Source organism: Oncorhynchus kisutch, linkage group LG13 (assembly GCF_002021735.2).
Source record: "Oncorhynchus kisutch isolate 150728-3 linkage group LG13, Okis_V2, whole genome shotgun sequence".
NCBI lineage: Eukaryota > Metazoa > Chordata > Actinopteri > Salmoniformes > Salmonidae > Oncorhynchus > Oncorhynchus kisutch.
The window spans coordinates 19,533,605-19,550,011 of record NC_034186.2 but is presented as its reverse complement, the minus strand read 5'-3'; the positions used below and the strand labels follow the sequence as shown (position 1 = coordinate 19,550,011).

Here is a 16,407-nt window from a genome sequence, read left to right as displayed (position 1 = left end):
CAGAAGTTTACATACACTCCATTTGTATTTGGTAGCATTGCCTTTAAATTGTTTAACGTGGGTCAAACATTTCAGGTAGCCTTCCACAAGCTTCCCACAATAAGTTGGGTGAATTTTGGCCCATTCCTCCTGACAGAGCCGGTGTAACTGAGTCAGGTTTGTAGGCTTCCTTGCTCGCACACGCATTTTCATTCTGCCCACAGATTTTCAATAGGATTGAGGTCATGGCTTTGTGATGGCCACTCCAATACCTTGACTTTGTTGTCCTTAAGCCATTTTGGCACAACTTTGGAAGTATGCTTGGGGTCATTGTTCATTTGCAAGAACCATTTGAGACCAAGCTTTAACTTCCGGACCGTTGTCTTGAGATGTTGCTTCAATATATCCACATACTTATTTTCCACCATAATTTGCAAATTAATTAATTCAAAATCCTACAATGTTATTTTCAGGATTTTTTTTCTCATTTTGTCTGTCATAGTTGAAGTGTACCTATGATGAAAATTACAGGCCTCTCTCATCTTTTTAAGTGGGAAAACTTGCACAATTGGTGGCTGACTAAATACTTTTTGTCCCACTGTAGATGTCCTAACCGACTTGCCAAAACTATAGTTTGTTCACAAGAAATTTGTGGAGTGGTTGAAAACTAGTTTTAATGACTCCAAACTAAGTGTATGTTAACTTCTGACTTCAACTGTATTTACGCCCAGGTGTCGTGATCTTTTCTGTTGGAATCCGGTCCGTCTGCTGGAGAGTCCATCCGAGTTCCTCTCTCTCTTTCTGTTTTTGTGGTTAGAATGGATACTTCAGAGTACCATTCACAAATGTTCTCATAGAATAGAAGTTTTGTCAGTTGTCGGTATTCGGATCCCAGGTTTCCATCATTTCTAGCTAGGACTAGTAATTAGTAATTAGTATCTAAGATTATCTAAGATTTGCCCTTATACTGTAGGGATTGATAGTCTCAGAGTTTAACAATTTCCCACCGTGTAGCCAATGCTCCACCTGGTATGGTTAGGAAATCAATAACTATTCGCAATCACAGCTCACGCTGTGGGTTTGCTTAGTCTTGGTACTCAAATGTGTGCCACCTCAGTTTACACCGAGGTATGCGTGGTCTGAAGAGGATTTCCTCCGGAGGGGTTTTTATTCGTAACAGTAGAAAAGGCCTGATCATGTCTGTGCTCACTGGGGCGGGCTAATGACTTAGTTAAACTTTAAAGGGAATACAATTCTCTCACATTAAAGGTTTAACATCACATTACATAATTTCACAAATAGTTTCATCTTTACTCATTAATTTTATACAAGAATTAGATGCAAACCCCATAATTGATAAATGTACACATTCAGATATATAGTCATGTGTGTTTCCTGTCCTCTCTGAGGTCACCTAATGAAACACACTCATCATAAACGTCCCTTAAGTGTCCACGGACCATTCCCACCTCCTCACAAGTGGACATTTCGTTTCATTTTCCCATTGTGGGAAAATTTTAGGAGTTCGGCCACATGAAATCCTTTGTTCTCTGTGTCTTTCTCTCTGCATGACCAGGGCGAGAGAGTCTCCACCAGGAATTTACGACCTGAGATAACAGAACCTGGGTGTAGGAGAGAGTGAGAGAGGGGGAAGCCACGATCTATATCCAGAAAGGGCCACGTCATGAGATTGTAAAGTAACAAAATGTGGAAAAAGTCAAGGGGTCTGAATACTTTCCGAAGGCACTGTATGTGTTATTGTGTTAGGTGTACGTATCCTGAATACAATTTATGTTTGGCTGTGTGGACTTGGAGACAGACAGCAAGATAACTATTGTGTTCTGTCAGCTTGTGTAACATTTTTATACTCATTGTTTAATAAAATATGTTACATTTTTGGACTACTGTGTGGCCTGCCTTCCATCCCATGCCCTATCCTAGAACCTGGTCGTGAGTGTTGTCGTGGGAGATTCAGAATTTGTTGGTAACATATGAAAGATGTTTTATATTCATCAAATGTGTGTAAGTTACTTCTCATCAACCATACTGTGGCGAGGTTGCAGTTATCTGTTCTATGTCAAAACTAAGTTGCATGGGCCGCAGAGAGGGGAGAGGTCAAAGTGTCATCATGTGTAAACATATCTTTTACTCCCTACCTTTTTCTAGTGGGGAAAGGAGGGTGGCAGTGTCTGGAATCATTCTCATGCTCCCTTTTATCTTAACCTATAGCCTCACTCTCCTCTCCGTGAGCTTGTCCAGGTTTGGTTGTATTTAGAGTTGGTTGTATCTAAATGACAATTTGATATATGCCTGTTGATATGGAGGGTTGGTTTATGGTTCTGAGTTTGAGAGAGGAGACAAAGCTGAACAATGAATTATGCCGATGCTGTTTTATCCTGTGTATCCTTGCTATAAAGGATCCCATTTTGCCGTTGTGGGGGAACTCTCAACTTTTCATTAGAGATACTGAACTGTTGAAAGTCAAAATGCTATAGAGCTTAAATAATTAAAGATGGACTTTTATAACTAACTCTGACTTGTGTGTGTGGTTTGCTCCCATGATTTGGTAAATAGAGGAAATTTCCACGACAGTGTGACACACACACACACACACACACCACCCACTCCCGGAATTGAGTCCATTCAGTAAAGGAAGTAAATCCAGTCCAAAAAGTCTCTGGGCTGATCGTAAAAAACACAGTCAGCTGTGTGATTGGAGTTTCCCTCAGAAACACTCATGTATTCTGTCTCGGGCTGTCTGACAGAGAAAACTGTCCCAGCCCAAGTATGGCCCACTCTGCAGCAGGCCTACAGACCCCATCTGAGGATGAATGTCCCATCTGTAGGAGCACCCCAACGGACCCACATCACCCTGCTGCCTGTTCTCATGTGTGAGTCACCTCTTTTTATTGTCATATTCTCTGGTGTTATACTGCAGTGTGAAGCCTAATCTGTAACTTCATTTGTAGCCAGGTCTTTCTGTTCAAATTTAGTGAATGTAAAGTAGATTCAATTTCACACAGAAGCTACTCTGTAGCTGTGAACTCCCAGAGATGATGGTTGGTTTATATCTCTAACCCCAAATAGGTCCAAATAGGTCAATCATTCTAATGAAATGATTTCAGTGTAAGGAACTCCCTCAAATACATGTTCTATTAGTGCTCTCCATTTCTATGAATAAAGACCATCAGCACAGTGCAAAGAACAGCCTCTGTGTACAAACTCAACATTTATGTTTCTCCTTCACAGTGCTTTTCAATATCACTTGCGAAAAATGATAAACTACTGAGATGAGCTCAGATGATTTCTAAAAGAGACTAAAGTTTAGTTTAGGCATGTCAGATTGTCAGCGATTATATGCTATGATTTGTCCAATGCCTTCATACTCTACGTAATAAACAGATGATTTACTTCCACCACATATGCTGGTAAGTAACACAGGGGAATTTCCTCTCACATCACAGAAAATACCTGTCTCTAGTAAATACTTTACTTATAGGAGAGAGTGGGGTAATTTTACATTCAGCATTACTCCGTCAAGGGAAATATAGTATTCTTTCTACCAAAGATATCTACATATATTTCAGGATGTTGTGTATCCCTGGTAATAATCAGAATTCATATAAACATTACAGTTTTAAAAACATAGCTTCTGGTCTCTTGGCACAACTTTGAGCCGCGGGACAGGATAAGTTAAGCCGCCTACAAATTTCTGTACTGAATGTAACATTACCACTACCGTTTTAAAACCATGTCTATCTTTATTTCCCAAACACAATTTAACACAATCACAGTCACTTTTTACATAGGCCAGGCCCTGTTGTTACCTTATATCCCAGCTATATTGTCTTTCATTTTGCCGGAAACAAGGGTGGCTCAATGTACCTCTTTGGCTCAATTTACCACTCTCACCACTATGTTAAACTCTGTTCTTAATGGCAATCAGAAGTAGCCTATTAGAATGAGGATGAGAGTTCTTTAACTATTCCCTTCCATTCTTACGACTAGTGTAGTCTGGATTTATTACATAGCTGCAGTGTTAGTCAATAGCAGCTTCTCACAGAACAGGTTTGGTTCTTCCTGTAAGTGTTTACTTCATGACTGAAGAATGTGCCACTTTATCAATGGACAATAACCACAGCTGTGCATGTTGGTTATGCATTTAATTGAATGATGCACTGTAAAACTCAATCTTATGTTTTGTGTGTGTGTATGTTCCAGGTTCTGCCGCCCATGTCTGACCCGTTCTCTAACGTGGTTACCCCACTGCCCTGTGTGCAGAGCTGAGGCGCAGGTTGATGACATCAGGCCTGTCAGAGTCAAGACGGGGACCATGGTCGTCAGGTTGGGTCAACCTCTACCTGGCTTGTCGGGGCTTTCCACCCCAGCAACAAGATCTGTGGCAGGTGACGTCCAGAGGTGAATGACTGACTGGTCCAGATAGCCAAACACACACAGCCAAACACGTATTTTAGCATTAAATTCAGAGGTTTACAATTCATACATTGACAGTCTCAATAATGACCTTAAGGTTGACCAATTGAACACTTAATGTTTCTTTTTTAGCTATATCAGACTGCTGCAAATGGGCACTCAGACAGAAGGAAGGAGCCTGGCCAATCAGACCCCAGCTGTCACCACAGCCCCTCCCCTTCCCACTCCAAGACACCTCCACAGACCACTCTCTTCCTCCATCACTCCTCCTGCCCCAACCAATGATGAAGACCTATATATGTCTATGACTCGTAGACCCGCCCCAACACTCACCCCAACAGCTGGCACTACTGCACCTACCAGCCAACTTGCCACCCCACCTACCATCCGATCTGCCACCCCACCAACAATTACTCGTCCTGCCACAACCAATGGTTTATACATGACTATGGCTCAAACACCTGCCCCCACAGTCACTCCAACAGGTGCCACAACTACACCAGCACCTACAACAACAACTACCATACCTGCCATCACACTGACACCTACCATCACATCTAAACCCACCCCCACACCCCGCACCAGGGCTCTCTCCGCCCCAGGACGACAGCCTTTGGCCATCCCTCAGCGCACACCTTCCGCAGCGCAAAGACCCACCTCCATGCCCTCTACCTCTAACCCTGCTCCCCCAGTACTGGCTGCTCCTCCATCCCTCTCCTTCACGGATGATGGGTAAGTCTATGTCACCATTGTTTTGTTTGTTTGCATAAGTGTGCTTGTGTGGTGTTTAGAGTTATTTTGATTGTTGTACTGCATATTTGCTGCTCATTGTTGACTACTGCAGACTCATCATGAGAAATGTAATCTGATCATATGTCTCTTTTCAGTGACTTGTATGAAAACTTGCTGGGCTTGCAAGGCCAGTTAGTGAGGTAAGACTGTGTTGGTTAAGAGTGAATATTTACCCTTGTCTACAGTATTACATGTTTTATATTTTTCTCTCCAACGCTCACTCTGTCTCTATCTTTCTCTGTCTGTCTGTCTTTTCTCACTCTCTGTTTCTTTCTGTCTGTCTGTCTGTCTGTCTGTCTGTCTGTCTGTCTGTCTGTCTGTCTGTCTGTCTGTCTGTCTGTCTGTCTGTCTGTCTGTCTGTCTGTCTGTCTGTCTGTCTGTCTGTCTGTCTGTCTGTCTGTCTGTCTGTCTGTCTGTCTCTGTCTGTCTGTCTGTCTGTCTGTCTGTCTGTCTGTCTGTCTGTCTGTCTGTCTGTCTGTCTGTCTGTCTGTCTGTCTGTCTGTCTGTCTGTCTGTCTTCCCTCCCTCTATCTCTCTCTGTCTGTACTCACTCACTCATTCTCTCTCTGTCTGTCTGTTCTCACTCTCTCTGTTTTTCTCTCTCTGTCTGTCGGTTCTCCCTCTCTCTCTCTCAGTTCTGTGGTGAGGATGACGTTTGTCTGTCCGTTCTGCCAGGAGAGTTGCCTGGATGCGAGGGATCTGTGGATTCACTGCAATGGCAAGCATTACTATGACAACAGGCCCGTGGTCAGTGATATATTTGTTATGAATTACTATAAAGCTGTCAGTTGCGTCGTCAGTTGCTCTCAATCACTGGGTCTCAAATATGAGTTTATTTCATTTTATTTCAATGTTATTTAACCAAGATAATCCACTTCGTAACACTTGTCACTGCCTCCAGGGATTCCTCGTCCATAGTCTCTACTCCTAGGAAGTTGTTGGCCAATTGGGATCAAACTTTGTTGCTCTGAGTGATTGTTGCTCTCTGGCATCCTCTAGGTGTGTCCAGTGTGCGTCTCTCTGCCTCATGGTAATCCACACCAAATTAGCAGGAACTTCATCATGCATCTGAACCTGAGACACTGCTACAATGCTGAGAAATACACGGTTGGCTACACACACACACACACACACACACACACACACACACACACACACACACACACACACACACACACACACACACACACACACACACACACACACACACACACACACACACACACACACACACACACTAATAAGATGTTTCTTTGGTCCACAGAACACCCATCAAACTGACATGTTGAACTTGCAAGATGGCATTAATGAGTCTCTCCAGGATACCAACCTGAATCCCAGATGATCTTTATCGATATCAACCGCAACATCAGTAATCTAGTAATTTAGCAATAACACACTCATCATGATTTGTATATTTTCATGCTAAAGCTGCTCACAGAATCGTTTGTAAAAATGGCAATGTTGTCGAACGTTGATTGTTGCAGCTGTTCTTTCTTTTGAATGTATAAAATCATGCCTTGTTTACTGCATCTATCGAATGTATCAACTTTAATGGACATTTTCAATATCAGCTTTGATATACTTTTTAGTACAGTACCCGTCAAAAGTTTGGACACACCTACTCATTCATGGGTTTTTCTTTATTTTTACTATTTTCTACATTGTAGAATAATAGTGAAGACATCAAAACTATGAAATAACACATATGGAATCATGTAGTGAGCAAAAAAGTGTTAAAGTAGCCACCCTTTGCCTTGATGACAGCTTTGCACACTCTTGGCATTCTCTCAACCAGCTTCACTTGGAATGCTTTTCCAACAGTGTTGAAGTATTTCCCACATCTGCTGAGCACTTATTGGCTAATTTTCCTTCACTCTGCGGTCCAACTCATCCCAAACCATCTCAATTGGGTTGAACTTGTGTGGTTGTGGAGGCCAGGTCGTCTGATGCAGCACTCCATCACTCTCCTTCTTGGCAAAATAGCCCTTACACAACCTGGAGGTGTGTTGGGTCATTGTCCTGTTGAAAACAAATGATAGTCCCACTAAGCACAAGCCAGATGGGATGGCGTATCGCTGCAGAATGCTATGATAGCCATGCTGGTTAAGTTTGCCTTGAATTCTAAATAAATCCCTGACAGTGTCACCAGCAAAGCACCCCCACACCATCACACCTCCTCCTCCATGCTTCACGGTGGGAACCACACATGCAGAAATCATCCGTTCACCTACTTTTTTAAGACACGGCGGTTGGAACCAGAAATCTCAAATTTGGATAGATTTCCACCTTCTAATGTCCATTGCTCGTGTTTCTTGTCCCAAGCAAGTCTCTTCTTATTATTGGTGTCCTTTAGTAGTGGTTTCATTGCAGCAATTCGACCATGAAGGCCTGATTCACACAGTCTCCTCCGAACAGTTGATGTAGAGAGGTGTCTGTTACTTGAGCTCTGTGAAGCCTTTATTTGGGCTGAAATTTCTTGGGCTGCTAATTCTGATGAACTTGTCCTCTGCAGCAGAGGTAACTCTGGGTCTTCCTGTCCTGTGGTGGTCCTCATGAGAGACAGTTTCATCATAGCGCTTGATGGTTTTTCCAACTGCACAATTTTCCGGATGGACTGACCTTTATGTCTTAAAGAAATTATGGACTGACCTTTATGTCTTAAAATAATGATGGACTGTCATTTCTCTTTGCTTATTTGAGCTGTTCTTGCCATAATATGGACTTGGTATTGTACCTAAAAGGGCTATCTTCTGTATTTCATCCCTACCTTGTCACAACACAACTGATTGGCTCAAACGCATTAGGAAGGAAAGAAATTCCACAAATGAACCTTTAACAAGGCACACCTGTTAATTGAAATTCATTCCAGATGACCACGTCATGAAGCTGGTTGAGAGAATGCCAAGAGTGTGCAAAGCTGTCAACAAGGCAAAGGGTGGCTACTTCTTAGAATCTCAAATCTATTTTTTCTTTGTTTAACACTTTTTTGGTTACTACATGATTCCATATGTGTTATTTCATAGTTGTGATGTCTTCACTATTATTCTACAATGTAGAAAACAGTTAAAATTAAGAAAAACTCTTGAATTAGTAGATGTGTCCAAACTTTTGACTGGTACTGTATATTTAATATCCTTGTTTATTCTTGACATAGAATAACTATAATAAAGGAAATTGAAATCAAACCTATCGTGTGTCCTGGAGGATTATATTAGGTACTGATCCTTGAAGTCTACAAAACAACATTATGTACGTGTGTGTGTGTCTGTGTTTGTACGTGTGTGTGTGTGTGTCTGTGTTTGTACGTGTGTGTGTGTGTGTCTGTGTCTGTGTTTGTACGTGTGTGTTTCTGTGTCTGTGTTTGTACGTGTGTGTGTGTGTGTCTGTGTTTGTACGTGTGTGTGTGTGTCTGTGTTTGTACGTGTGTGTGTGTGTGTCTGTGTTTGTACGTGTGTGTGTGTCTGTGTTTGTACGTGTGTGTGTGTGTCTGTGTTTGTACGTGTGTGTGTGTGTCTGTGTTTGTACGTGTGTGTGTGTGTCTGTGTTTGTACGTGTGTGTGTGTGTCTGTGTTTGTACGTGTGTGTGTGTCTGTGTTTGTACGTGTGTGTGTGTGTCTGTGTTTGTACGTGTGTGTGTGTCTGTGTTTGTACGTGTGTGTGTGTGTCTGTGTTTGTACGTGTGGGTGTGTGTCTGTGTTTGTACGTGTGTGTGTGTCTGTGTTTGTACGCGTGTGTGTGTGTCTGTGTTTGTACGTGTGTGTGTGTGTCTGTGTTTGTACGTGTGTGTTTCTGTGTCTGTGTTTGTACGTGTGTGTGTGTCTGTGTTTGTACGTGTGTGTGTGTCTGTGTTTGTACGTGTGTGTGTGTGTCTGTGTGGGTCTGTGTTTGTACGTGTGTGTGTGTGTCTGTGTTTGTACGTGTGTGTGTGTCTGTGTTTGTACGTGTGTGTGTGTGTCTGTGTTTGTACGTGTGTGTGTGTGTGTGTCTGTGTTTATACGTGTGTGTGTGTGTCTGTGTTTGTACGTGTGTGTGTCTGTGTTTGTACGTGTGTGTGTGTGTGTCTGTGTTTGTACGTGTGTGTGTGTGTCTGTGTTTGTACGTGTGTGTGTGTGTGTCTGTGTTTGTACGTGTGTGTGTGTGTCTGTGTTTGTACGTGTGTGTGTGTGTCTGTGTTTGTACGTGTGTGTGTGTGTCTGTGTTTGTACGTGTGTGTGTGTGTGTCTGTGTTTGTACGTGTGTGTGTGTGTGTGTGTCTGTGTTTGTACGTGTGTGTGTGTGTCTGTGTTTGTACGTGTGTGTGTGTCTGTACGTGTGTGTGTGTGTGTCTGTGTTTGTACGTGTGTGTGTGTGTCTGTGTTTGTACGTGTGCATGCGTGCACGTATATTTGTCTTCCTGTAACACTTACATAAGCTAATGGGGGACAATTAAACAATCAATAATAATACATTTGACAGCAATTGAAGATATTTTATCTTAAACCATACATTTTACGCAATCTGCACAATCCTGCAAGCCTTGCAATTTGTTCAGCTTCTGTATAGAACCTAGCAAACACACACTCCACCCAGACTAAGGCTTGGACTGCTGCATATCGGTGGTCACAAACTGCACCCAGACTAAGGCTCGAACTGCTGCATATCGGTGGTCACAAACTGCACCCAGACTAAGGCTCGAACTGCTGCATATCGGTGGTCTTTGACCCCTTCTCTCTTCTTGTGCTTGTGATTAGCGGCAGTCTTAGAGCCATGGCTTCTAAATGGATTGTTCTGGTCTTCAGTATGCTCTGGTGCTTGGTACATTTCCTATTCCATCACTAATGTAATTTCATGTAAAACACTATATTACCTAAATTACATTACATTGCTCTGACCAACTGTATTTTTGTGGTGCCTGATACAGTTACTGTATTTGTCATAATTGTGTAACAATTTAGCTTTCTTTTTTTCTCAGTTTTGTGTGGTCACATTTCTAATCTTGTTACATTTTAGTGCAGACCTGTTGCATTGCTCTTCTTTTCCTTGTTTATCTGTTTTCTTGTTTGTTTATCGCCTGCTGTAGTCAGCAGCATCCCGGCTCACAGGGGAAACAGGTGAGTGAAACCTCTTATTGTTGTTGTTCATAACTATGACTCATAGTGGTGGTAGAAATAATGTCAAGCAATTGTGTGCTGTGGTTGATTTAGACATTCTCTTACCTGCAGAGACTGATGTGGATGAGGGACACGGACACGACTGGGACATCTTTGACATCAATAAAGGTATATAAGAAAATCACTTCATAACATGAATGTGTGTATAGATAGTATCTCTGTGTGCTGATTGTCTAACTCTAGTGTGTTCCTTTGCAGAGGCAGGATTGGGACCTGCTGGAGGGTGATATTGTAATAGATGAGGTGAGTTTGACAGCTCGTCTTTTCCTTTACTTGAATAATGATATGGATTTCTCATAGCCTGCCAATAATATCTGGTCATCACTGATCACCATGAGGGTGTTGTGTCTGATTGCACTGATTGAGAGTGTGTGGTTCTCTCTGTTTAGACTGACAGCAGAAACACTATTCTTGGGGAGCAGTATCGCTGGCCTCAGACTGTACCCTACTATCTGAAGGACAGCCTGGGTGAGAAATAGTACACTTCAATACTTCAAGCATAGCTTTGGTAAAAGACATTTAAATCAGTGTGACAAAATTCAATACAAAAATACATTTAAATCAGTGCAAAGAAATTCCATACAATTTTGAAATATATATTTGTGTGTGTGTGTGTGTGTGTGTGTGTGTGTGTGTGTGTGTGTGTGTGTGTGTGTGTGTGTGTGTGTGTGTGTGTGTGTGTGTGTGTGTGTGTGTGTGTGTGTGTGTGTGTGTGTGTATAGACATAAATGCTAAGGGGGTGATTCTGAAGGCCTTCGAGCAGTACAGACTGAAGACCTGCATCAACTTTGTGCCATGGAAGGGAGAGAATAACTATATATCTGTGTTCAAAGGCACCGGGTGAGCGCACACGCATGCACACACACACACACACACGGACACCACAATGTCAGAAGCCAATACATTTTTTAACAATTATAAATTATAATTCTATTCTTCCACTCTATTTTCCATATCTTTCTCTCTCTCTATCTCTAATAAAATTTCTATTTAAGGGCTTTAATGGCATGGGAAACATATATTTACATTGCCAAAGCAAGTAAAATAGATAAGAAACAAAAGTGAAATAAACAATAATTAATTAACAAACAAAATGTCACAAAAGTTCCAAAAGAATAAAGACATTTCAAATATCATATTGTATATATACAGTGTTAATATAATGTAAATAAACATATATATGTTATATTTACAATGTTGTTTGTTCTTCACTGGTTGACCTTTTCTTGTGGCAACACGTCACAAATATTGGGATTGCACACTGTGGTATTTCACCCAGTAGATATGGGAGTTTATTTGTTTTCTAATTCTTTGTGGGTCTCTCTCCTTCTCTCTTTAGGTGCTACTCCTCAGTAGGTAACAGGCAGGTGGGGAAGCAGAGGTTGTCTATTGGTCGTAACTGTGACCGTCTGGCAACGGTTGAGCATGAGTTTCTGCATGCTCTGGGTTTCTGGCACGAGCAGTCCAGAGCTGACCGCGATGACTATGTCAACATCATGTGGGACCACATCGAAGAAGGTAGCAATCAATCAATAATCTGTATTAATAATATAAGATGACCGCCATGTTTTAGTTAATAGTATGTTAGAGATGATTTATATTTAGCCTCACTGTCTGTAGTTGTCTATCAATCTGCTGGTGTGTCACCAACTAAATGTACTTTATACATATGCATTTCATTGACTGAACATTGCATTATTTCCCTTTTTAGGAAAAGACCATAACTTCCTGATCCATGGTGAGTCAGTGTCGAGTGCTCTGAACGTGCCCTATGACTACGGCTCTGTGATGCACTACAGTAAAACAGCCTTCAACATCGGGTCAGAGCCCTCCATCATTACTAAGATACCGAGCTTCATGGACGTGATTGGTCAACACATGGAGTTCAGTGACAGTGACCTGCTGAAGCTCAACAGGCTCTACAACTGCAGTGAGTCCTCACCTGTCAATCAATATCAATCAAAAGTCCGATCAAAAATCAATCAATCAGACAATAATGTACTGTAACTCAGGAGTTCATCAGACTGAACTTTAGTTAATGCTTTTACTTTATCAATATGTAATAAATATCTAGCTAATGAAGGTGATCTACAGAAGAGTTACATAAAGCTGTTTTTATTGGTCTCTTGATTCTTACTTTCATAGACTAATGCTGACCTTCCCTCTCTGTCACCCCATCTCCCTCTCTCCACAGCAACTTCCTCAACGTTCCTGGACTCATGCAGCTTTGAGAAGGAGAATATCTGTGGGATGATCCAGGGTCCTGTTGGGAAAGCTCAGTGGGAACACAGACACAGTGTGGCTGGGGGACCCAACACCAACTACACTAACATGGGCCAGTGTGATGGTAAGATATACATACACGCATGCACACACAGAAGCTTATGCATGCGCACACACTTTACTCTGATGCAAGGCCCAGAGACCATAATCCTAGTGTAACATGATAATCATGCCACTATAACGGCACATCTACTGATCTGCTGTTCTCCTAAAGAGATAGAGAATGGCCAGGAAGGTCAATGCCCTCCAACGTGTTTCTTTCTTTGTCACTTAAGATTCAGTGGAGGGACTTTGGTTGATTAGTTCTCAGAGGATCACAACATTGAAGTACCCTGTAGCACCATAATGATAACATCTATTTGAGGTCGATATCATTAATATCCTAATTGATTTTTATAAAAGATTAAACATTTTCTCCCATTACAGAATATGCATATTTTTTGATCCATGATCAGTTTGTCTCACTCAAATGTTTTATTTCTGTTTCCAGGAAAAGGTTATTTCATGCACTTCAGTACGGATAAGGGTAACCATGGTGACCAGGCCAACCTGGAGAGTCGTCTCTTCTACCCCAAGAGAGGTTCCCAGTGCTTGCAGTTCTACCTCCACAACAGCGGGGGTGCTGATGATCGACTGAACGTGTGGGTGCGGGAGTATGACGACGCCAACCCCAAAGGAAAACTGAGGCTCATCCAGAAAATCGATATCACAGGTTTGACATCACATCTCAGCTCATGCAAAACAATGTTGTACAACAGTATAGAGCAGGGGTATTCAAATCGTACCCTATGAGGTCTGGAATACTGCTGGTTTTCTGTTCTTCCTGATAGTTAATTGCACCCACCTGGTGTACTAGGTCTAAATCAGCCCCTGATTACAAAGGGGAAGAATTGTAAAAAGCAGAGGAGCTGGCTTTGAGCTCCAGATTTGAATTTGAGGGGTATATGCTGACCACACCGCTCGCATTGCAAAATACATGTACACATACATGTTATTCAATCATTGCACCCACACTGCTCATGCGCGTCTGCGTAACCGGGCACTAAAACAGAACAGCGCTTGACGCGCTGCAAGTCCCACCTCTCCCATCTCCTCATTGGTTTTTAGGAGCATATACCCAGGTGCCATCTCATTTGTTTTTAGGAGAATATACCCAGGTGCCATCTCATTTGTTTTTAGGAGAATATACCCAGGTGCCATCTCATTGGTTTTTAGGAGCCTATACTCACATTGGTGATTGAAAGATGAACTTGAGGTCCACACTCCAGTCCAATTGATGGTGGTAATGCACCTTAAAGTTGTTTGCTAATTGCCATATAAAGTCCAAAGAAGAAGAAGCCTGAAGGAGAGATTATTAGAAACTAACTTTTATCTGTGGATTAATTGTCAGAGTAGATCACCTTGTGCATTTCAGGTAAAATAACAACCCAATGTTTATATCCCAGGTCAAATGAGCTAACAGCAGCAAGCGAACTTGCTAAATTGCCATAAATGTTTGCTTATCAACCTGTTCCCAAATTAATATAGTTGGTTGAGAGTTCATTTTGATATTTCACCTTGCGTGTCCTGATCGAGTCAGGTGTGGGGGGACAAAATCAACATGGGTGCGGTCTGCTCAGCATGTACGTTTATAGGGTTTGTGTGGATGTCTGTTTCCTTCGGTCCTACAGGTGGCATCAGAGACTCCTGGGAACTGTACCATGTGACCCTGGATGTGAAGATGAAGTTCCGGGTTAAGTTTGAAGGGCACAGGGGCATCCACCGGAGGGCTCTCATTGGATGACATCAACCCATCAGAGACAACCTGCCCGCAGCACATCTGGCGCATCCGTGACTTCGCCGGTCTCTTAGAAACCACACCGACAGGTGTGAACATCTACAGCCCACGCTTCCTGTCCCCCAGTGGCTACTCCTTCATGGTGAGTGTCAAGGTCAAAATAGTAACAAGGTTGAGACGTGAATTTTGTAATATCCCATAACTCTTTGCATAAATGTGGTAGAATTCAACAAAGGGACCAGCAATCCTAGCAATGATGCTGGTGCCATGAATTTGTTTATTTTGGGAAGCTGTCCTTCAGGGTGGCAGGTAGACTAGCGGTTAAGAGCGTTGGTACTAGTAACCGAAAGGTTGCTGGTTTGAATCCCTGAGCTGGCAAGTTGGAAAAATATACCGTTCTGCCATTGAGCAAGGCAGTTAACTGCTCCCCGGGCGATAAAGGGTTAAATACGGAAGACACATTTCAGTTGAATGCATCCCCTTTCCCTTTCTGCGTTTGAATACATCATTGTTGTCCTGGCCTGGTAATAATGAACTACCTAGGTGAGCGTGTACATCAATGGCCGTAGCAGCCCAGGTAGCATGGCCATCTACTTCCACCTAACCTCCGGCCCTAAAGATGACTCCCTCACCTGGCCCTGTCCATGGCATCAGGCCACCATGGCCCTGATGGACCAGAACCCGGACATCAGACAGAGAATGTCCAACCACCGCATGATCACCACCGACCCCAACAAGCTGTCCTCAGATGGTGAGAATGCGTACACAAAAAATGCTTACAGTATGCCAAATAATAGCATGCCATTGGCTCTCTGTCCTTCATAGAAGCTGCAAGGTCTTCCAATCTGAGACAAGCGTGAGGAGACTCAAATTAGACTAGAAACAGTTAGGGAGACAGGTGTGGGAGAACCTGAAGTCAAATCGTTTCTATTGAAGATTTCCCTTCTCTCCCCCAAGCAATGATTTCTACTGGGACAATCCCCTTAAGGTGGGCAGTCTGGTAAACGGCTCTGATGGCAGCCAGTTCTACCGCGGGCCTGGTACCGGAACCAGCAGCTACCTCACCCACAGCAGGCTGAAGAGCAGGAACTTCAAAGGAGACGACTCCATCTTCCTCCTCGGTCTAGAGGGTAAGACATTACGTTCCCGTCGCTGGAGAAGGCTCTTAACCATACATTCCCAATCGTTCCTTAGCTCTAGTCCCAGGTCCGTTTGTGCCCTCTTAAACCGTAACAATGACTATAGCAATTGGCAAGAAGGAGAAACAGATCTGAGACCAGACTACCTTGACCTCTCACTGTTCTAAACCAGTGTTCTTAACCCCAACCTCTTCAGATGTGTCTGCTCTGCTGGAGACCCAGCCCCTTCCTCATTCTGCTGTTCATCAGTCTGAGAAGAGCTCCGTAGTATCACCCAGCAGGGAGACCAACACGTCCACAGTGGTGATGGCTGTGTCCATGAGCTTGGCGGCGGTCATGTTCGTGGTTGCCATGGTATGCGCGGTGAACACCAGGAGAGTGAGGAGACCGGAGAGTGACAGGGACGTGATCGTTGTGGAGAACATCTAGTACTGCGAGTGACAACCAACCTAAAATGGCTTTACTTTTCCATCGACAGATTGTTGAAAGTGCTACTGAAGAAACTTGACAGAAACTAGAATATAGCCTAACAAACACTTGACTGTGAGGAGAATCAATAGATTGGAAAATGTTAGCTATAAATTATCAATACATTTTTTTTTTTACAAACCAGAAGTGAGACTTGTTATGGAATATCTTTTCAGGAAAATCTGAAAATGACCTTCCATCTCTTCATAAGAAACCGTGACCAACAATGGAAGATACAATGTATGTTATTGTAAGTGAAATTGATCCATTTTATGTAAAACAAACTATTCTTGCTTCCAGTTAAAACTACTACCATTCACTGGTTCCTGGATAAACTCCACACTTACAGAGGGCCTTTCAATAACTCCACATTTACATTTGAA

General features: G+C 42.6%; 2 protein-coding genes across 2 annotated transcripts; both read left to right on the top strand.

Moving 5' to 3' along the window:
• Positions 1 to 2,661: 2,661 nt before the first annotated feature.
• On the top strand, positions 2,662 to 6,886 carry rnf125 (ring finger protein 125, E3 ubiquitin protein ligase). Its single transcript, XM_031785742.1, has 7 exons — positions 2,662 to 2,870; positions 4,201 to 4,398; positions 4,546 to 5,145; positions 5,301 to 5,345; positions 5,840 to 5,951; positions 6,204 to 6,311; positions 6,469 to 6,886. Exons 1-7 carry the CDS (start codon positions 2,767 to 2,769, stop codon positions 6,547 to 6,549), a joined length of 1,248 nt encoding a protein of 415 aa, XP_031641602.1. The 5' UTR covers positions 2,662 to 2,766; the 3' UTR covers positions 6,550 to 6,886.
• A 3,067-nt stretch (positions 6,887 to 9,953) lies between these two features.
• On the top strand, positions 9,954 to 15,985 carry LOC109903023 (meprin A subunit beta). Its single transcript, XM_074933830.1, is given in 16 exon segments — positions 9,954 to 10,001; positions 10,267 to 10,297; positions 10,409 to 10,465; positions 10,556 to 10,566; positions 10,568 to 10,600; positions 10,747 to 10,825; positions 11,080 to 11,197; positions 11,697 to 11,875; positions 12,069 to 12,287; positions 12,552 to 12,704; positions 13,131 to 13,352; positions 14,311 to 14,395; positions 14,397 to 14,559; positions 14,961 to 15,178; positions 15,375 to 15,547; positions 15,753 to 15,985. Coding segments are annotated over 16 exon segments (2,022 nt in total).
• Positions 15,986 to 16,407: the final 422 nt, after the last annotated feature.